We start from the raw sequence: 14,051 nt of genomic DNA, 5'->3' as shown, positions 1-14,051 counted from the left end.
TTTATTTGATCTAAAATTTTATAAATATCATTTATATTCATAATTTTGATGAAAATTACACTATATTAAATTTATATATTCTATTTGTGTGTTTTATACAATCATAAACATGAAAATGTATTAATGTTATACACAATTAAAGATTAACATGTTTTATAACATAGTAAACCATCTAAAAATTCCGCCCCGCATAATTTCCGATTAATCCCCGATTTTTTCTTTAGGCGCTAGGCCCAACCCGACCGTCCGACTAGCGCCTACCGCGTTCTAGAACAGGGGTTTTAGTGCTATCTATCTCCTTTTATACTATATTTTTTAACGTACCCTCGTGTCTTCTACTAGTTGATAGAATCAATCAACAACGGACAGCTTTGACCACGATTTGAATCGGATTCAGGAGCCTACCTAATCACACGCTTCACAACGACGGAGACACCAAGACTATTTAGACAAAGTCAAAATAATATTTTCAAACCTTTTCTTCAATTCAAGGTTTTTTTTTATCAACGTACGTAGAAAGAGACCTTGGGTGGTTTTCGTCTCATTAGCACTTAGCATATTGACAATGAAAAATATCCGCTCGAATTAATTAAATAGTGGGAAAAAATTCGCATAGGTCGACTGCTAAGTTGCTAACTCATCACAATTTTATTACTTCTAGGAAAATCTATAAAGTCATTAACCTCTTGGTATATACTACCTTCGTTCCCGAAAGTAAGATGTTTTAGGTTTTTTTCTTATTCCACAAAGATAGATTTTCTATATTGTTAAGATATTTTTTTATACTTTTGAAGAACATTAATTGAGAATATTTGAATTGATTAAATTTCATTGGTGGAAAGTTATTGGAAAGTGTATAATAAAGTAAAAAATAAATTAAATTATAAATATTTATTAAATTCTTAATAAGCGTGCATACTCTAGAAAATCTTACTTTCAGGAAGAACAGAGGGAGTATATAATTTAAAAATTATTAGCTAATTTTTTTGAAAATATCGTTAGTTTCTTACAAAATTATATATGAATGTATTTTCGTTAATAGATACTTTTATATGTACTAGATATATCCATTTTAAATGAACTTTATAATGTCGATACATGAATTATGTGAGTCAACATATTATACATTAATTGATCAAGACAATAATATATGTGATAGTTTTATTCAAGCCGGTATCAGATACTATGTGATTGGGGAAAATAAAAACGATAGCACTAATATATTTAAACGGCAAAAATAATATTTTAGAATAAAAAGTGATTCCGATATAAAAAACATATATAAAAACTGGTATTCGAATTTCTTTATATATGCTCATAAAATATAAAATATTGTAAAAAAAAGAGCTATATTCCGTAGAAGGTGGGAGAAGAAAAAACATTCCTTAGCAAGAAGCAAAGGGCCCATAACAGACGATTTTGCAAATTGTTTGTATGCATATATATTATATATATATATATATATATATATATATAGACGGCGACGTTTCGGTCAAACGTAGAAGAAATCGTTGGAGAAAAAATAAAATAAAACTGTGAATCTCTCTGAGATTGAGAGGAAGAGGAAGAGATCGACAAGGAGCAATGGGAAACGGAAGCTCAAGGGAGGGGAAGGAGTCGCGAAGGTCAAGGCTAAAGCAGAAGCTACAGAGGTTTCGCACTCACCGTCTTCATTTACGTACTCGTTTCTCCCGTAACGCTGCCGGTGTCGTGAATCAGAGAGCTGTCACCGTCGAGGATTTCTCCGGCATTGCGCTTCTCACTCTCATTGGCGTATGCTTTCTTCTTCTTCTTCTTCTTCTTAATTACAAGTTTTTTATTTCTTTGCGTGTGGTTTCGCTACGTTGCTGACGACTCTGTTTCTGGTTTATTATCTTTAGGCGGATATGAAGTTTAAGGACAAGTGGCTCACTTGTGTTTCGTTCGGGGAACAAACATTCAGGACAGAGATCTCAGACACGTATGTCTTGTCTGAATTTCTTTTTAGAAGATTCTTATAGTTTGATCATAACTTTTTTTTGTTTGTTTCTGATGAATTTGCAGTACGGAGAAGCCAATTTGGAACTCAGTACGTAGATCCACACCATGTCTGAATCTAACCCTTTTTTAATACTTGTGCTAACATTATGTTAGTCTTTCTCTCTGTATTATAGGAGAAGAAGCTTCTCTTGGAGAAAAATGGACCAAGTCTCGCTAGGGTCTCTGTTTTCGAGGTTTCTTTATTATTATCATCTAGATTCTGAGCTCAGCCATGATAATTGCGTCTTTTATTTATTTATTTATTAAAAGGATAATCATTTCCCGGTGCAGACCAATAGGCTTTCGAGGAACAAAATCGTCGGTTATTGCGAGCTTGATATATTCGATTTTGTAGTGCAGGTAAATTTTTTTTGTCTTTCTTATGATTTTATTATAAGTAAAGATTATTTTCTCCATCTGCTTATGTTTGGTGTGATATAGGAACCTGAGTCGGCTTGTAAGTCATTTGACTTGTTAGATCCTGCTTCATCCAATGTTGTTGGCTCCGTTTTCCTTTCCTGCGCTATTGAGGTATAGACACAGTAAAAAGGAATATATTCTCTGGTGAAAAGACAAGAGCAAAGCGATGGTGTTTGACATTTTTTTGCGACTTAACATTTTGCAGGATCCTGTTGAAACAGAGAAGCGGTTTGCAAAGCGTATCTTGTCTGTAGTGGACTACAATGAAGATGGACAACTCTCCTTCTCAGAGTTCTCTGATCTAATACGTGCTTTCGGAAACTTAGTGGCTGCTAACAAGGTTCAGTGGCTTTAAGCATCTTTGTCATCTATTTCATTACTCTCATTTTAGTTTCTGAAAGTCTCAAGTATAACAAAGGTGGACTTGATGTTTTTTCATTGATGACTTGTTTACTAGAAAGAGGAACTGTTCAGAGCTGCTGACCTGAACGGTGATGGTGTTGTGAGTATTGATGAGTTGGCTGCGCTTCTTGCTCTTCAACAAGAGAAGTAAATGACCTTGACCGTTCACTTCATTTCTCAAATATTCTTTATATCTCTTTGAACTTAGTTTGAATTTTCTAATGCAGGGAGCCAATTATAAATAACTGTCCGGTGTGTGGTGAAGCTCTTCCACTCACTGACAAGCTCAACGCTATGATACATATGACTCTATGTTTTGACGAAGGAACGGGTAATCAAGTCATGACTGGTGGGTTTTTGACTGATAGACAAGCTTCTTATGGGTGAGAGAAATGTCTCTTTCTTATAACCAGGCAAACTTTAACAGCTTTCCCTTACCAACACCATGTTTTTTTCAACATTTTTTCAGATGGATGTTCAAACTAAGTGAATGGACACACTTATCTACTTATGACGTTGGTTTGAATACTGGTTCAAATGCTTCTCATATTGTGGTATGCTTTTCTTTCTGCTCTCTCTTGTATAGTCTCATGATCTTTTGCTACAAACGTCTAAATCTTTGTTGTTTCTTACTTTAGGTGATTGACCGTAAGACTAAGAGGCTTGTGGAAGAGTTGATAGACTCAAAGATTGTTCTGTCCATGAGAGCTATTTACCAGTCCAAAATTGGGCTTAGACTTATGGATCAAGGTAAACTTATTAGTATTTTTTTTTACTTCTCAAATGCAACCTATGTGATAAGTTATATCTTCTTGATCCAGGGGCAAAGGAGATACTGCAGAGACTTTCTGAGAAGCAAGGGAAGAAAATGAACACAGTTGAATCCTCTCAAAAAATTTCTAGCTTTCTTGAGTTCTTTAAGGTACCGCAAGTTACTACTCTCTGTTAAGTTAAAATGTGTTTGCTTTGTTATTGGGTTTTGGAATAAGGTTTTGCTGTTGCAGGATCAAATAAACATGTCTGAAGTCAAGTATCCTTTACAACACTTCAAGGTATGGGATGGGATTTGATTTATGTCTCAACATAACATCCAAATGTGTCTAGTTCTTAGTATGAGTTTCCTATGAAAGCCATATCAGCAAGTGACTAAGTTCTTTTTCTTTTTACTTTCAGACATTCAATGAATTTTTCATAAGGGAGTTGAAACCTGGTGCGAGACCAATTGCTTATATGAATCGTGATGATGTTGCTGTATGCGCTGCTGATTGTCGGTTAATGGCATTCCAGTCAGTGGAGGATAGCACCAGATTCTGGATCAAGGTAAACACTGTTTATAGAGTAGCTTACTATATGATAATTATTATTATTATGCAAGATTTAGAAAACTCTCAAAGCAAATTGTATTATTATTAGGGAAAATTCCTTAAAAATACACGGACTAATTTTTATTTGCTAATAAAATACATGAACTATTTTGGATCCCCGTTTAATACACGAACTAATTTTCGTTGTTGATTAAATACACAAACTTTTGAAATTCGTAGATTTTACACATCATTTTAGACGGCGTTAAATATATTTAACGGAAGTGATGACGACATTAGTGTTTAATTAAACACGTGTTTAAATTGTGAAAATAAAATTCCTTAAAAATACACGGACTAATTTTCATTTGCTAATAAAATACACAAACTATTTTGGATTCTCGTTTAATACACGAACTAATTTTTGTTTTCCATTAAATATACAAATTTTTGGAATTTGCATATTTTACACATCGATTTAGATGACGTCAACTATGTTTAACAGAGATGACGTTAGTTTTAATTAAACATGTAGTTAAACTGCGAAAAGAACGTTTACCCTCAGCCAAAACCTCTCAAATCGATTGAGCCCTAATTCAAGTTAGTTTCAATTCGAGTTTGGCATCCTAATTTGTTCCAACCTCTTTTATTCTCCAAACTATGTTATTTTTCTTCTTATTCGCTTTGATTTCCCTTTATATCTCTTCGAAGTGGAGTCAATTTCCATGTCGTGAAAAGACGAAGAAAATTAGGCAATTTTAAACTAGTTTCTGCTTTTAGAATTAGTTTAGTGTTATGTGTTTCTAATTCTTATTATTCGCTTTGATTGTAGTGATAATGATTTAATGAAGGTTAATTTACACTATGATAAATAAGTTTAGTGTTATGAATTATGTTGTATACATATTCTTTCTACTATGATCAATATATTTGAAATTTCATCAAAAAATAATTTACACTATGAAAGCGTAATGAAAAGAAAGCTAACAATATAATCTATCAAGAGGATTTTTAAGAAATTTTCTCTTCACAGTTTAACCACATGTTTAATTAAACAGTGACATCGTCTTCATTTCTGTTAAACATAGTTGACATTGTCTAAATCATGTTAAACATAGTTGATGTCTAAATCGATGTGTAAAATCTGCAAATTTCAAAAGTTTATGTATTTAATGGAAAACAAAAATTAGTTCATGTATTAAACAGAGATCCAAAATAGTTCGTGTATTTTATTAGCAAATAAAAATTAGTTCGTGTATTTTTAAGGAATTTTATTTTCACAATTTAAACACGTGTTTATTTAAACACTAACGTCGTCATCAATTCCGGTAAATATAGTTAACGCCGTCTAAAACGATGTGTAAAATCTACGAATTTCAAAAGTTTGTATATTTAATAGACAACAAAAATTAGTTCGTGTATTAAATGCCAAAATAGTTTGCGTATTTTATTAGCAAATGAAAATTAGTTCGTGTATTTTTAAGGAATTTTCCCTAAAACCCCTATTGTTATTATATGTGTTGAACCACATCCTACAATGATAGGGCCGGAAGTTTTCGATTAGAGGCCTCCTTGGGAAGAATGTGAATCCAAATGCCTTTCTTGATGGATCTTTGGTGATATTCAGACTAGCACCACAGGTACACAACGAGAATGGAAGTTTCCTACTGATTTACGAGTCATAGGCTAAAACTCAATCACGGACACATCTCTTAACAAACGTTACAGGATTATCATCGATTTCATGTCCCTGTCTCTGGAGTCATTGAAAAGTTTGTTGATGTGTCTGGGAGCTTATATACGGTATGTGCTCAAGATCTCCTCATCTCTATTATGCTTAGCTATGATAATCACACTTTTGTGTACAGTTTATTGAGTTACCATTCCTTCTCAGGTTAATCCGATAGCAGTCAATAGCAAATACTGTAACGTATTCACGGAGAATAAACGGACCGTGGCAATTATATCAACATCAGAGTTTGGAAAGGTTCTTTACTTCTGTCTTAATATGCGGCTTAAGAAATAAGATGAGTAGAATTTGCTAGTGATTGAACATTTGGTAGTGTTAGATTCTGAAGTTGCAACGAGTAGATGAGTTCTAGAAGCCATAGTTACAAACGAATCAGAGTAATAAATTTCATTAACTTCAAGGTCAGCTAATAACGTATATATAACAGGTTGCTTTTGTTGCAATCGGTGCAACAATGGTTGGTAGCATCAATTTTGTCAGAAAGGAAGGGGACCATGTTAAGAAAGGAGACGAAGTAAGCAGTTTCTACTTTTATCAATGGAACGACACTTCATGAAAAATATCTTCTCACACTTTTATCAACATGCAGCTTGGTTATTTTTCGTTTGGTGGAAGCACCGTTATATGTGTCTTTGAAAAGGTTAGCATATAATAATCACAAAATCTTTAGGAACAGTCTTATACATTTCATTTCATTTTGTCTTCAGTCTGAATCAACTTTTCTTTTTTGCAGAACTCGATCCGGATCGATGAGGATCTCTTAGCTAACAGTGGTAGGTCCTTAGAGACATTAGTTAGTGTTGGTATGCAACTAGGTGTCTCCACAAGGACATTTGCTGGTTCTACCTGAACTGGATCATTTGGTTTGATTTGATTTTCCTTTTGTTTCATGTAAAAGTAATTCTGTATATAAAACAAACAATATCTCCTTGCTATTATTATAGTTTTATAAAATGAAAGAGTTCAATACATTTCTTTGTGCAAAAACCAAAAAGAAAAACTTTTATTCGTTTTGATCCCTCAATTTCTCTCATCTAACATCTCCTTCATGATCCTTATTTAAGGAAAAATTACATTATAAACGAAAGGGACCATAAACTAAGGAATAAAATGAGGGTGACAAAATTTCAACTAAAACAACCACAAAAGATAATACAAAACTAAAAAGGAATGGAAAAGATAAAATGAGTGAATCTTGGCTCTGCTTTCCTTGCTATCTTTGTCCACTTGGAGGACTAACATTGGGCCTTCTCACGAACCGTCCCTGTTTCAATTTAATGACCAACCACAGAAAGTAAGGAAACATTAAATATTAGATTCTTGTCTTAATCAAAATCTAATGTATACCCTATCCTTTGACCCAATCTAAAACGTTATATATTACGTAGTTTGCTTCCACTAAATATGTATACAAATTAATCTTTCCACTTTTAGATGATAAGTAATTCAATTCAGATTTGGTTCTGTTGGTTTGTTGGTTTTACAAGAAAATTAGTAATTAAAAATATAAACGAAGTTTGAAATTTTCAAAACTCATGTTAATCTCATAAACCCGGTGTAAAAAAAAATTAAATCAAATTATAATCATGAGTGGTAAAAGAACCTACATGTTTTTACCACGGATTAAGGTGGATGGAGATACCTTCATTCGAGGACGTTGATCTGCATTAAGTTTGCGAACTTGGTATCTAATTTTCTTGGAGAAGAGCCGAGTTCGACGTTTCTCTTTGTACCTCAAAACGCTTGCTTCCCGTATTCCACTGTCTCCGAACAAATTTATCTGAGCTAATCTGGCCTGCCCCAAATCCAAATTAGTTCATGGATGCATCGATTATCAGTTTTTACTTAAAGTCTTCTAGGCTTAAAAATATGCAAACCTCACAAGCTAACAATTACATATACCTATATCACTTCATAATTTCTCTGACATTGTTCTAGTAAATTTCTTATGGCTAAGAAGAATTTCCTGTCAATGTTTGTACTTTGTAGACTTTTATGCTACAAGGAGTATACGGATAAAGCGGATATATACTAAACCTCTGTCATTTATCTTGTACGTGAAAACTCACGTGCAAAGTCTAAAGTCTTAAAAAAAAGTTTCTTTTTGCTAATTTTTATGACGGCCTTCATTTTGCTAATTTCTAAAAAGTTGTTGCTAAAACTTAAATGATACTACTAGAGAACACTGATACTAAAGTTTTATAAAAAAGAGCAGACCATGTACGAAAGCCAAATTTTAATTATTCTGTTTTCGTAAAAAACGGTAGAAGAAAAGTTATTAAGAACTTTACAGTAAACTTAATAAATTCTGTCAGAAATTTCATAGATTCATCATACGTACTGTGACCGCTAATAAATTACTAACTCCTGATTAATATATTTAAAGCACAAAGACAAAAAAAAATGAACACACACCCTTCGAATTCAGACAGAGCTACAAATGTCACGTGGCAATATACTAGTATTTCTAACAGAATTACCATTAATTTAATTAAAACTAAACTGACGATCAAATTCAAGGGCGAGTGAGAGAGAAGGAAGAATACTGTTACATACATTGACATCGGCTCCGGCAGCTTCCGAGCCCAGAATCTCTACGGAGAACGGCGACTCTTTCTCAGACCAAGCTTCTAAAACGCCGTCGTAGTCGAGCTTCAACATTAACTGACCTGATTTCTCCTCAATATCATCTCTACACGTTTCCGTCATTGGCACCGTCTTAGCCGCCGCGGGGACTTTCTTCTTTTTCTTCTTCTTGCTCTTCTCTCCGATCAACTTCTTACTTTCGATCTTCTCCTCCTCAACGGTGGATTGGATCCGCGGCGAGATCTGTTCGAAATCGACGGTGTGAAATCTCATCCAGTTCGCGTCGTTGTGTTCCCTGAGAGCGCTTCTCAGTCCAAGTCCCAACGGGAAGTTTCCGGCGAATTTGAATCCTATTCGATTCATCTTCATCATCTGCTCTAACCGGCTAATTAGATGGCCACGATTCTCTCCGGAATTGGATTCGACGATTCCCATTATGCTATCGATCCCTTCTTCGATCTCCTCATCCAGAATCGACTCCGCATCGAACTCGTCGGAGAATTCAAATTGATTCACGTTCACCTCCTTCAACTCGGAGAAGTACTCCGATCGCGCTTGAAACAGAAAGTCTGGCTCCTCGATGGATTCGAGAAGAAGCTCGGAAGCGTCGTCGTTGTCACTGAGAAGAGGAGATTTAGCGGCGAATCCGTAGAGATGAGGATTGGGATGAGTCTTCCTCTTGGAGTACAGGTTGTTTGAGGATGAGGAGAAGAGGTTGGGGTAAGCGGTGGAGAGAAGAGCCGCCGCTTCGTTGTAAGTCTGGTTTGGTCGTTTTCGCGGCGTTCTTGGCTTTCTCGTTGAGATTGCGAGCGGAGAGTTGGATGATTCGGAGATTGTTGATGATGGTGAAGTAGCTCTCGTTGTCGTCGAGCTTGACGGTGGTGGTGGTGGTGGTGATTTCTTCTTTTCTAGCTCGAAACTATATGCGGCGGCTCCTCCGCCGCTGCTTAAGCAAGCCGACATTTTTCTTGGCTTAATGAAAAAAAAAGATATGCCTTTTTCCCGAGAAAATCAAACAGCAAACTCGAGATTCGAAGACAGTATGAGACTATACTCTGTTTAGGTGGAGGACAGAGAGTGATGACATAAAGGTTTCTCTTTTGTTTAGGAGGAAAATGAAAATGAATTGTGTTTTTAATAAATTTTTTAAACACCTAAAATAAACCCTCTGAAGAACCCTTTTCTGTTGTATAAATACAAAATTGAAGAAATTAAAAAAAAAAAAGGTCAAAACTTTAGGGAAAGAGGAAGATGAAATAAAGCTTCTTACAAATGTTCACCATCTAATGAAATAGCAGAGAACGGGAAAATAAAACCAATTGGAATCTTAGATTTTTATGGAAACCAAAGAAACTGGCCTATGAGTGAAGTTTTACATAAAGAACACAGTTGGTTAGTGGAGAAGGAGAGAGATTGGACGGAGAAACAAGAGTCACGAGATATATAAGAAACCAAGTTTAGGGTTTTAGTGAAGGGTAAATAAAAAACTAATAAGTGTCTAGCTTTGTAAATAAAAGTTGTGAAGATTAATTTCACTGAGTTGTGGCTAGAGAGAGCGACTGAGAGTGGTGGAAGGAAAAGAAGAAGAAGAAGACGAGAGAGTGAAGGGAGCATATGGTGAAGAAGGACAAGATTAAGATAGCTCGCAATCGGCAGTTCTGGACTGTATGGGGTCTACCGCTGGATTTTTTCCACTTTTGTGTTAATTTATATGGTTTTACATAATTATACGATATTTCTTATGGATATGTATCCGCTCAGAATAAGAATTTATATTTTTTACAGGGAAACTTTTAAGAGTTTTAGAAGGAAGTTTTCAATTGAAAATGGTTAGATTATATATGTAAAGTAAGAAACACAAAAATTTATACTGCATACCATTCCCTCAAAATCTGAAAACAATATAAATAGAACCAACTTTCAAACCGAACTAAACCAAATGATTTGTATTGATTTGAATTCATTTTATGGTGTGAACCAATCAGTAAAATACTAAAATGTGTTTGCTTTTTAGTTTGGTTCGGTTCGCTACTATGGAACCAAACTGTTCTTGAAATTTTCTGAAATGTTTCTGAACCAATATATTCCAAATCATATCAAGTTATATTGAATTTTGCAAAAACAAATGTACATGAAATCTAAATCAAAAGAATGAATTAACAGAACAAATCAAATTTATTTTATTTAAACTGAATTTTGTCTAATTAAATAAGTTTTTTATTTTGGTAAACTTTTAATCACTCAAATTAACGGATGATCAAACAGAACCATATTTAAATTGTGGTAGAGTTTGTAAACCCAAACTATCAGTATCTAACAAATCAGAAAGGGTCGACAAAAAAAACAAATCAGGAAGGAAAAACAATAAAATGAATTATTCTTAAGAAATTTTAAAATGAATATTTAATATGAGCGGATTGTGCATGCAAATATTTACTTTCCGTGACGCACAAATATTCAAATAGAATTTATGAATAGTCACCAATTTACTCATATCTGAAGTAAAAATCGATCGCTCATTTGACAAGTAAGAACCTTTCAGTTAAAGTTGTTAAGTGTTTGACAAAATTGGTGCACAAAAGATGTGAGAAATGAATTATCGAGTTTCATCAATTGCGCAGAACTATTTACAGCAGTTAATAACTTAATACCATTGTAAAGGACAAGTTAAAGTTAAAGTTTAAGTTTTTGTCTTCTCTTTGGTTTAATAGTTAATAACTGTTAAACTATTAAATTACATGCTCGCTATTAGTTTAAGTTTGAACTAGAAATCCTCGAGTTTCTTATATTTTTATACATTGATATTTTTTTTTCATAATTAGTGTTATATATTTTTAGATGAATCATAATATAACGAATTGTATTCCAAAAACTTGTACCAAATCGGATAATAATAGTGATTTTTGGTACAAATATCTGAACCCGTTTCAGATACATTTGTTATTTAAATATTTTTAGGTTCTTATACATCAAAACCGAACTCATCCATACCCAAAAAGACCTAACTCAAAATCCACACATAGATTTATAATATTCAATCGGGGCCTAATTTCAAAACAAACAAAAAAGATACCCGAAAAGAACAACCCGTACCTAAATGGATAGCCAATGTTCATGTCTAACTGATTTTATAAACTAATAAAAATGTCTTTTTCTATGTGTTTGGCTAAATTAAGTAAAATAAAAATAATTTTCTATTTAGTAAAATAATTATATGAAGTGAAAAATTAAGTGACAATAAATGTAATACATTTTTATTATTTTAATTTAAGTTATTATTTTATTCATAAAACATGTCTTTGAATCATGTTTTTTGCTACGTAATTTTATATCGATTGAAACTAAAATAAATAAATAAATTTAGTAAAACAAACTAAATCGAACGTTTAACCATATGCAAAACCCAGTTATTTTACATTTTTGATTTTAAATTGCACAAAGTTAATGTTGATTAACTAACGAATAAAAATATGCACTATTATTATTATGATAATATAATTAATGATATGATGTATTATTAAGGTAATGTGATTAATGAAATTGTTAAATTGAGTGAAATATGACAAGATAATTAACGTAATTATATCAATTAAATTACTAAAACGAAACTATTCTTCATTTATATTGTTATCCATGTTTCCAAATAATTCTCATTTATACTCATATTCACGTTTTCAAACAATACCAAATGTATTTCAGTTTTAATAATATACTAGATTTTTACCCGCGCTTTTAAAACACGGAATATTTTATGATAAAAATTTCATTAACAATGTTACAAATGTATTTTTTTTTAATTTGTAAGAATTTTTGTCTATTTTAAAAATCATTTAAATCATCACTTTTAAACCTGACCCAATCCGGTAGTCGAACTGTTAAACCTGATGATACGATATGTAACCTAGTTTGATTTTAAAAAATATTTCTTATTTAAAAACCCCAAAAAATCAGCAAAAAATCACTAAAATCTAAAGTTAACTGGTTGAACCGATGGATAACTGATATGAAACCCAATATTGTAATAATTGTATGTTCATGTGAATATAATTATATAAAAGTCAAAATAGTATAACCGGTTATGTTTATTTTAAAAGATTTGAAACTGAAATGAGGTATAATTAATCTTTTTGATTTGTCTAACATTGATTAATGCTTATTTTAATATGTTATAATAAAACTGATCAAATATTTTGATTCAATTTATTTTTTATTTGAAAATTATTTTATATGTCTCATAGAATAACCCACAAAACTTTTAACCGTATAAACATCAAACATAATTTTTAATAATATAATCAAATATTACAAATATTATTTGTAATCTATTTTAAATAGAAATATTCCACCTATTTAAAAACACAACCTATGATAGTAGACGATTCTTTTTAATTCACTATGGTAACAAAATCTTTCTTTGGCAAGCATATAGGAATTATTTATGGATACTACGTGTATTTAAAAATTTAGCAGCAATCAAATATTAATTATTTTGGTCAAAAATAATTAATGTTATTATATAAATATAGGAATGTTATTCCTTTGTAAATAATTTTAAAAACTAAGGGCAAAATCCTAATAGGAATTCTATTTTAATAGTATAGATAGATTTGTAAGATTAACAACAAGATTAAAGGAATTGGTACATATGTTATATCTAAAGTTTAGTGTTTAGTGCTTAGTGCATCTTTGGCTTATTTGAATGGTAACCTCTGCCTTGTAACACTATTGCTACCTTGTTTAGCTTTTTCCATTTCACGAATATTTTGTTTCGTTTTTCATTTTTCATTTTTCTATGTACTCTGTATCAATTAAAGTTAACAAAATGAGTCCAAAAGCAGCTCTAAAGGAGGTCGTTGCCCCCCTGGTTTTAAATACCTAGCTTGTCACTCTGACTGCAAGGATCTTATCTCTCTGTTCACAGGTTCATCCTCTGAGACATCTATAGAAGACATCTTCCACGACATCTGTGTGTTGAATAAATCATATAACCATCTATCCTTTCACTTCATCCCTCGTGTGAGGAATGTTGAATCTGATGTAATTGTTAGAAATTGAAGAACATAGTGAAGAACAAGAGAGAGAGAGATGTTTAATCTAGAAAGTAGAGAGAGATAGAGTAAATAAGGAGAATCTTATTTGCTTGATTAATTTGCTTATGGGAACATCCCATATATATAGGAGTTACAAGTATGGCAAATGGTAGATGAGATATGATAAACTAATAATCCATTGTATTGAGACTTTAACCCACCATACATGCTTGTCCCTTGTAGTGGCATCTCCATTGTCTTGAGACCTTAACCAACCATCTTGTTTCTTATTGCTTCATCTTCACACTCCCCCTCAAACTTGACCATAGGGACTGGTCAAACTTGGAAACCATGAAGCATTCCCTCATTAAAACCTTTAGCTTGGAAAAAAACCTCATGGGATAAAAACTAAGCCAAGAAAAAAGAGTAGAACACTTCATGGCTAAGAGGATTAGTGTGATGAAAAATCTACGAGTCCTAACTTGGAATGTATGAACTCGCAAACCTTGGTGCTTGCAGCCTTGGTAAAGATGTCAGCTA

General features: G+C 32.7%; 2 protein-coding genes across 6 annotated transcripts; one reads left to right on the top strand and one right to left on the bottom strand.

Annotated features, from left to right (window-relative positions):
• The first annotated feature begins 1,490 nt into the window (after window positions 1-1,490).
• Window positions 1,491-6,819, top strand: LOC106318577 (phosphatidylserine decarboxylase proenzyme 2). 2 transcript variants are annotated; one of them, XM_013756610.1, is made up of 20 exons: window positions 1,491-1,773; window positions 1,881-1,960; window positions 2,044-2,068; window positions 2,154-2,213; window positions 2,311-2,379; window positions 2,461-2,550; window positions 2,645-2,779; window positions 2,897-2,988; window positions 3,069-3,224; window positions 3,311-3,395; window positions 3,480-3,591; window positions 3,663-3,763; window positions 3,846-3,893; window positions 4,015-4,161; window positions 5,690-5,785; window positions 5,874-5,948; window positions 6,040-6,132; window positions 6,323-6,409; window positions 6,485-6,535; window positions 6,629-6,819. In XM_013756610.1, the coding sequence occupies exons 1-20, from the start codon at window positions 1,585-1,587 to the stop codon at window positions 6,743-6,745; spliced, it is 1,908 nt and encodes a 635-aa protein (XP_013612064.1). In that variant the 5' UTR covers window positions 1,491-1,584; the 3' UTR covers window positions 6,746-6,819. The 2 variants fall into 2 exon arrangements, with proteins under 2 accessions (XP_013612064.1, XP_013612065.1); XM_013756611.1 differs by having other exon boundaries at window positions 1,516-1,773; window positions 2,154-2,198.
• A 47-nt stretch (window positions 6,820-6,866) lies between these two features.
• Window positions 6,867-10,086, bottom strand: LOC106318578 (protein CHLOROPLAST IMPORT APPARATUS 2). Of its 4 annotated transcripts, none has more exons than XR_001265329.1 (3): window positions 8,452-10,086; window positions 7,503-7,685; window positions 6,867-7,159 (listed from the first exon to the last, which is right to left on the bottom strand). XR_001265329.1 is itself a non-coding variant. In XM_013756613.1 (3 exons), exons 1-3 carry the CDS (start codon window positions 9,442-9,444, stop codon window positions 7,147-7,149), a joined length of 1,194 nt encoding a protein of 397 aa, XP_013612067.1. In that variant the 5' UTR covers window positions 9,445-10,085; the 3' UTR covers window positions 6,867-7,146. The 4 variants fall into 4 exon arrangements, 3 of the variants coding, with proteins under 3 accessions (XP_013612067.1, XP_013612068.1, XP_013612066.1); XM_013756613.1 differs by having other exon boundaries at window positions 7,503-7,690; window positions 8,452-10,085; XM_013756614.1 differs by having other exon boundaries at window positions 6,881-7,159; window positions 7,538-7,685; window positions 8,452-10,084.
• Window positions 10,087-14,051: the final 3,965 nt, after the last annotated feature.

The sequence above is a fragment of the Brassica oleracea genome, chromosome C9 (assembly GCF_000695525.1).
Source record: "Brassica oleracea var. oleracea cultivar TO1000 chromosome C9, BOL, whole genome shotgun sequence".
In the NCBI taxonomy this organism is placed as follows: domain Eukaryota; kingdom Viridiplantae; phylum Streptophyta; class Magnoliopsida; order Brassicales; family Brassicaceae; genus Brassica; species Brassica oleracea.
The sequence above is the reverse complement of the archived record's forward strand: the minus strand, read 5'-3'. Positions and strand labels throughout refer to the sequence as shown.

What these genes read in the sequence shown, in the direction of transcription:
- LOC106318578 (XM_013756612.1), bottom strand. Translation starts at nt 9,444, where the DNA reads ATGTCGGCTTGCTTAAGCAGCGGCGGAGGAGCCGCCGCATATAGTTTC. An exon ending in CTGCCGGAGCCGATGTCAAT is followed by an intron (nt 7,691 to 8,451) that starts GTATGTAACAGT and finishes GATTTGGGGCAG; the next exon opens with GCCAGATTAGCTCAGATAAA. An exon ending in ATCAACGTCCTCGAATGAAG is followed by an intron (nt 7,160 to 7,537) that starts GTATCTCCATCC and finishes AAATTGAAACAG; the next exon opens with GGACGGTTCGTGAGAAGGCC.
- LOC106318577 (XM_013756610.1), top strand. Translation starts at nt 1,585, where the DNA reads ATGGGAAACGGAAGCTCAAGGGAGGGGAAGGAGTCGCGAAGGTCAAGG. An exon ending in GCTTTCTTGAGTTCTTTAAG is followed by an intron (nt 3,764 to 3,845) that starts GTACCGCAAGTT and finishes TTGCTGTTGCAG; the next exon opens with GATCAAATAAACATGTCTGA. An exon ending in GCACCAGATTCTGGATCAAG is followed by an intron (nt 4,162 to 5,689) that starts GTAAACACTGTT and finishes CTACAATGATAG; the next exon opens with GGCCGGAAGTTTTCGATTAG.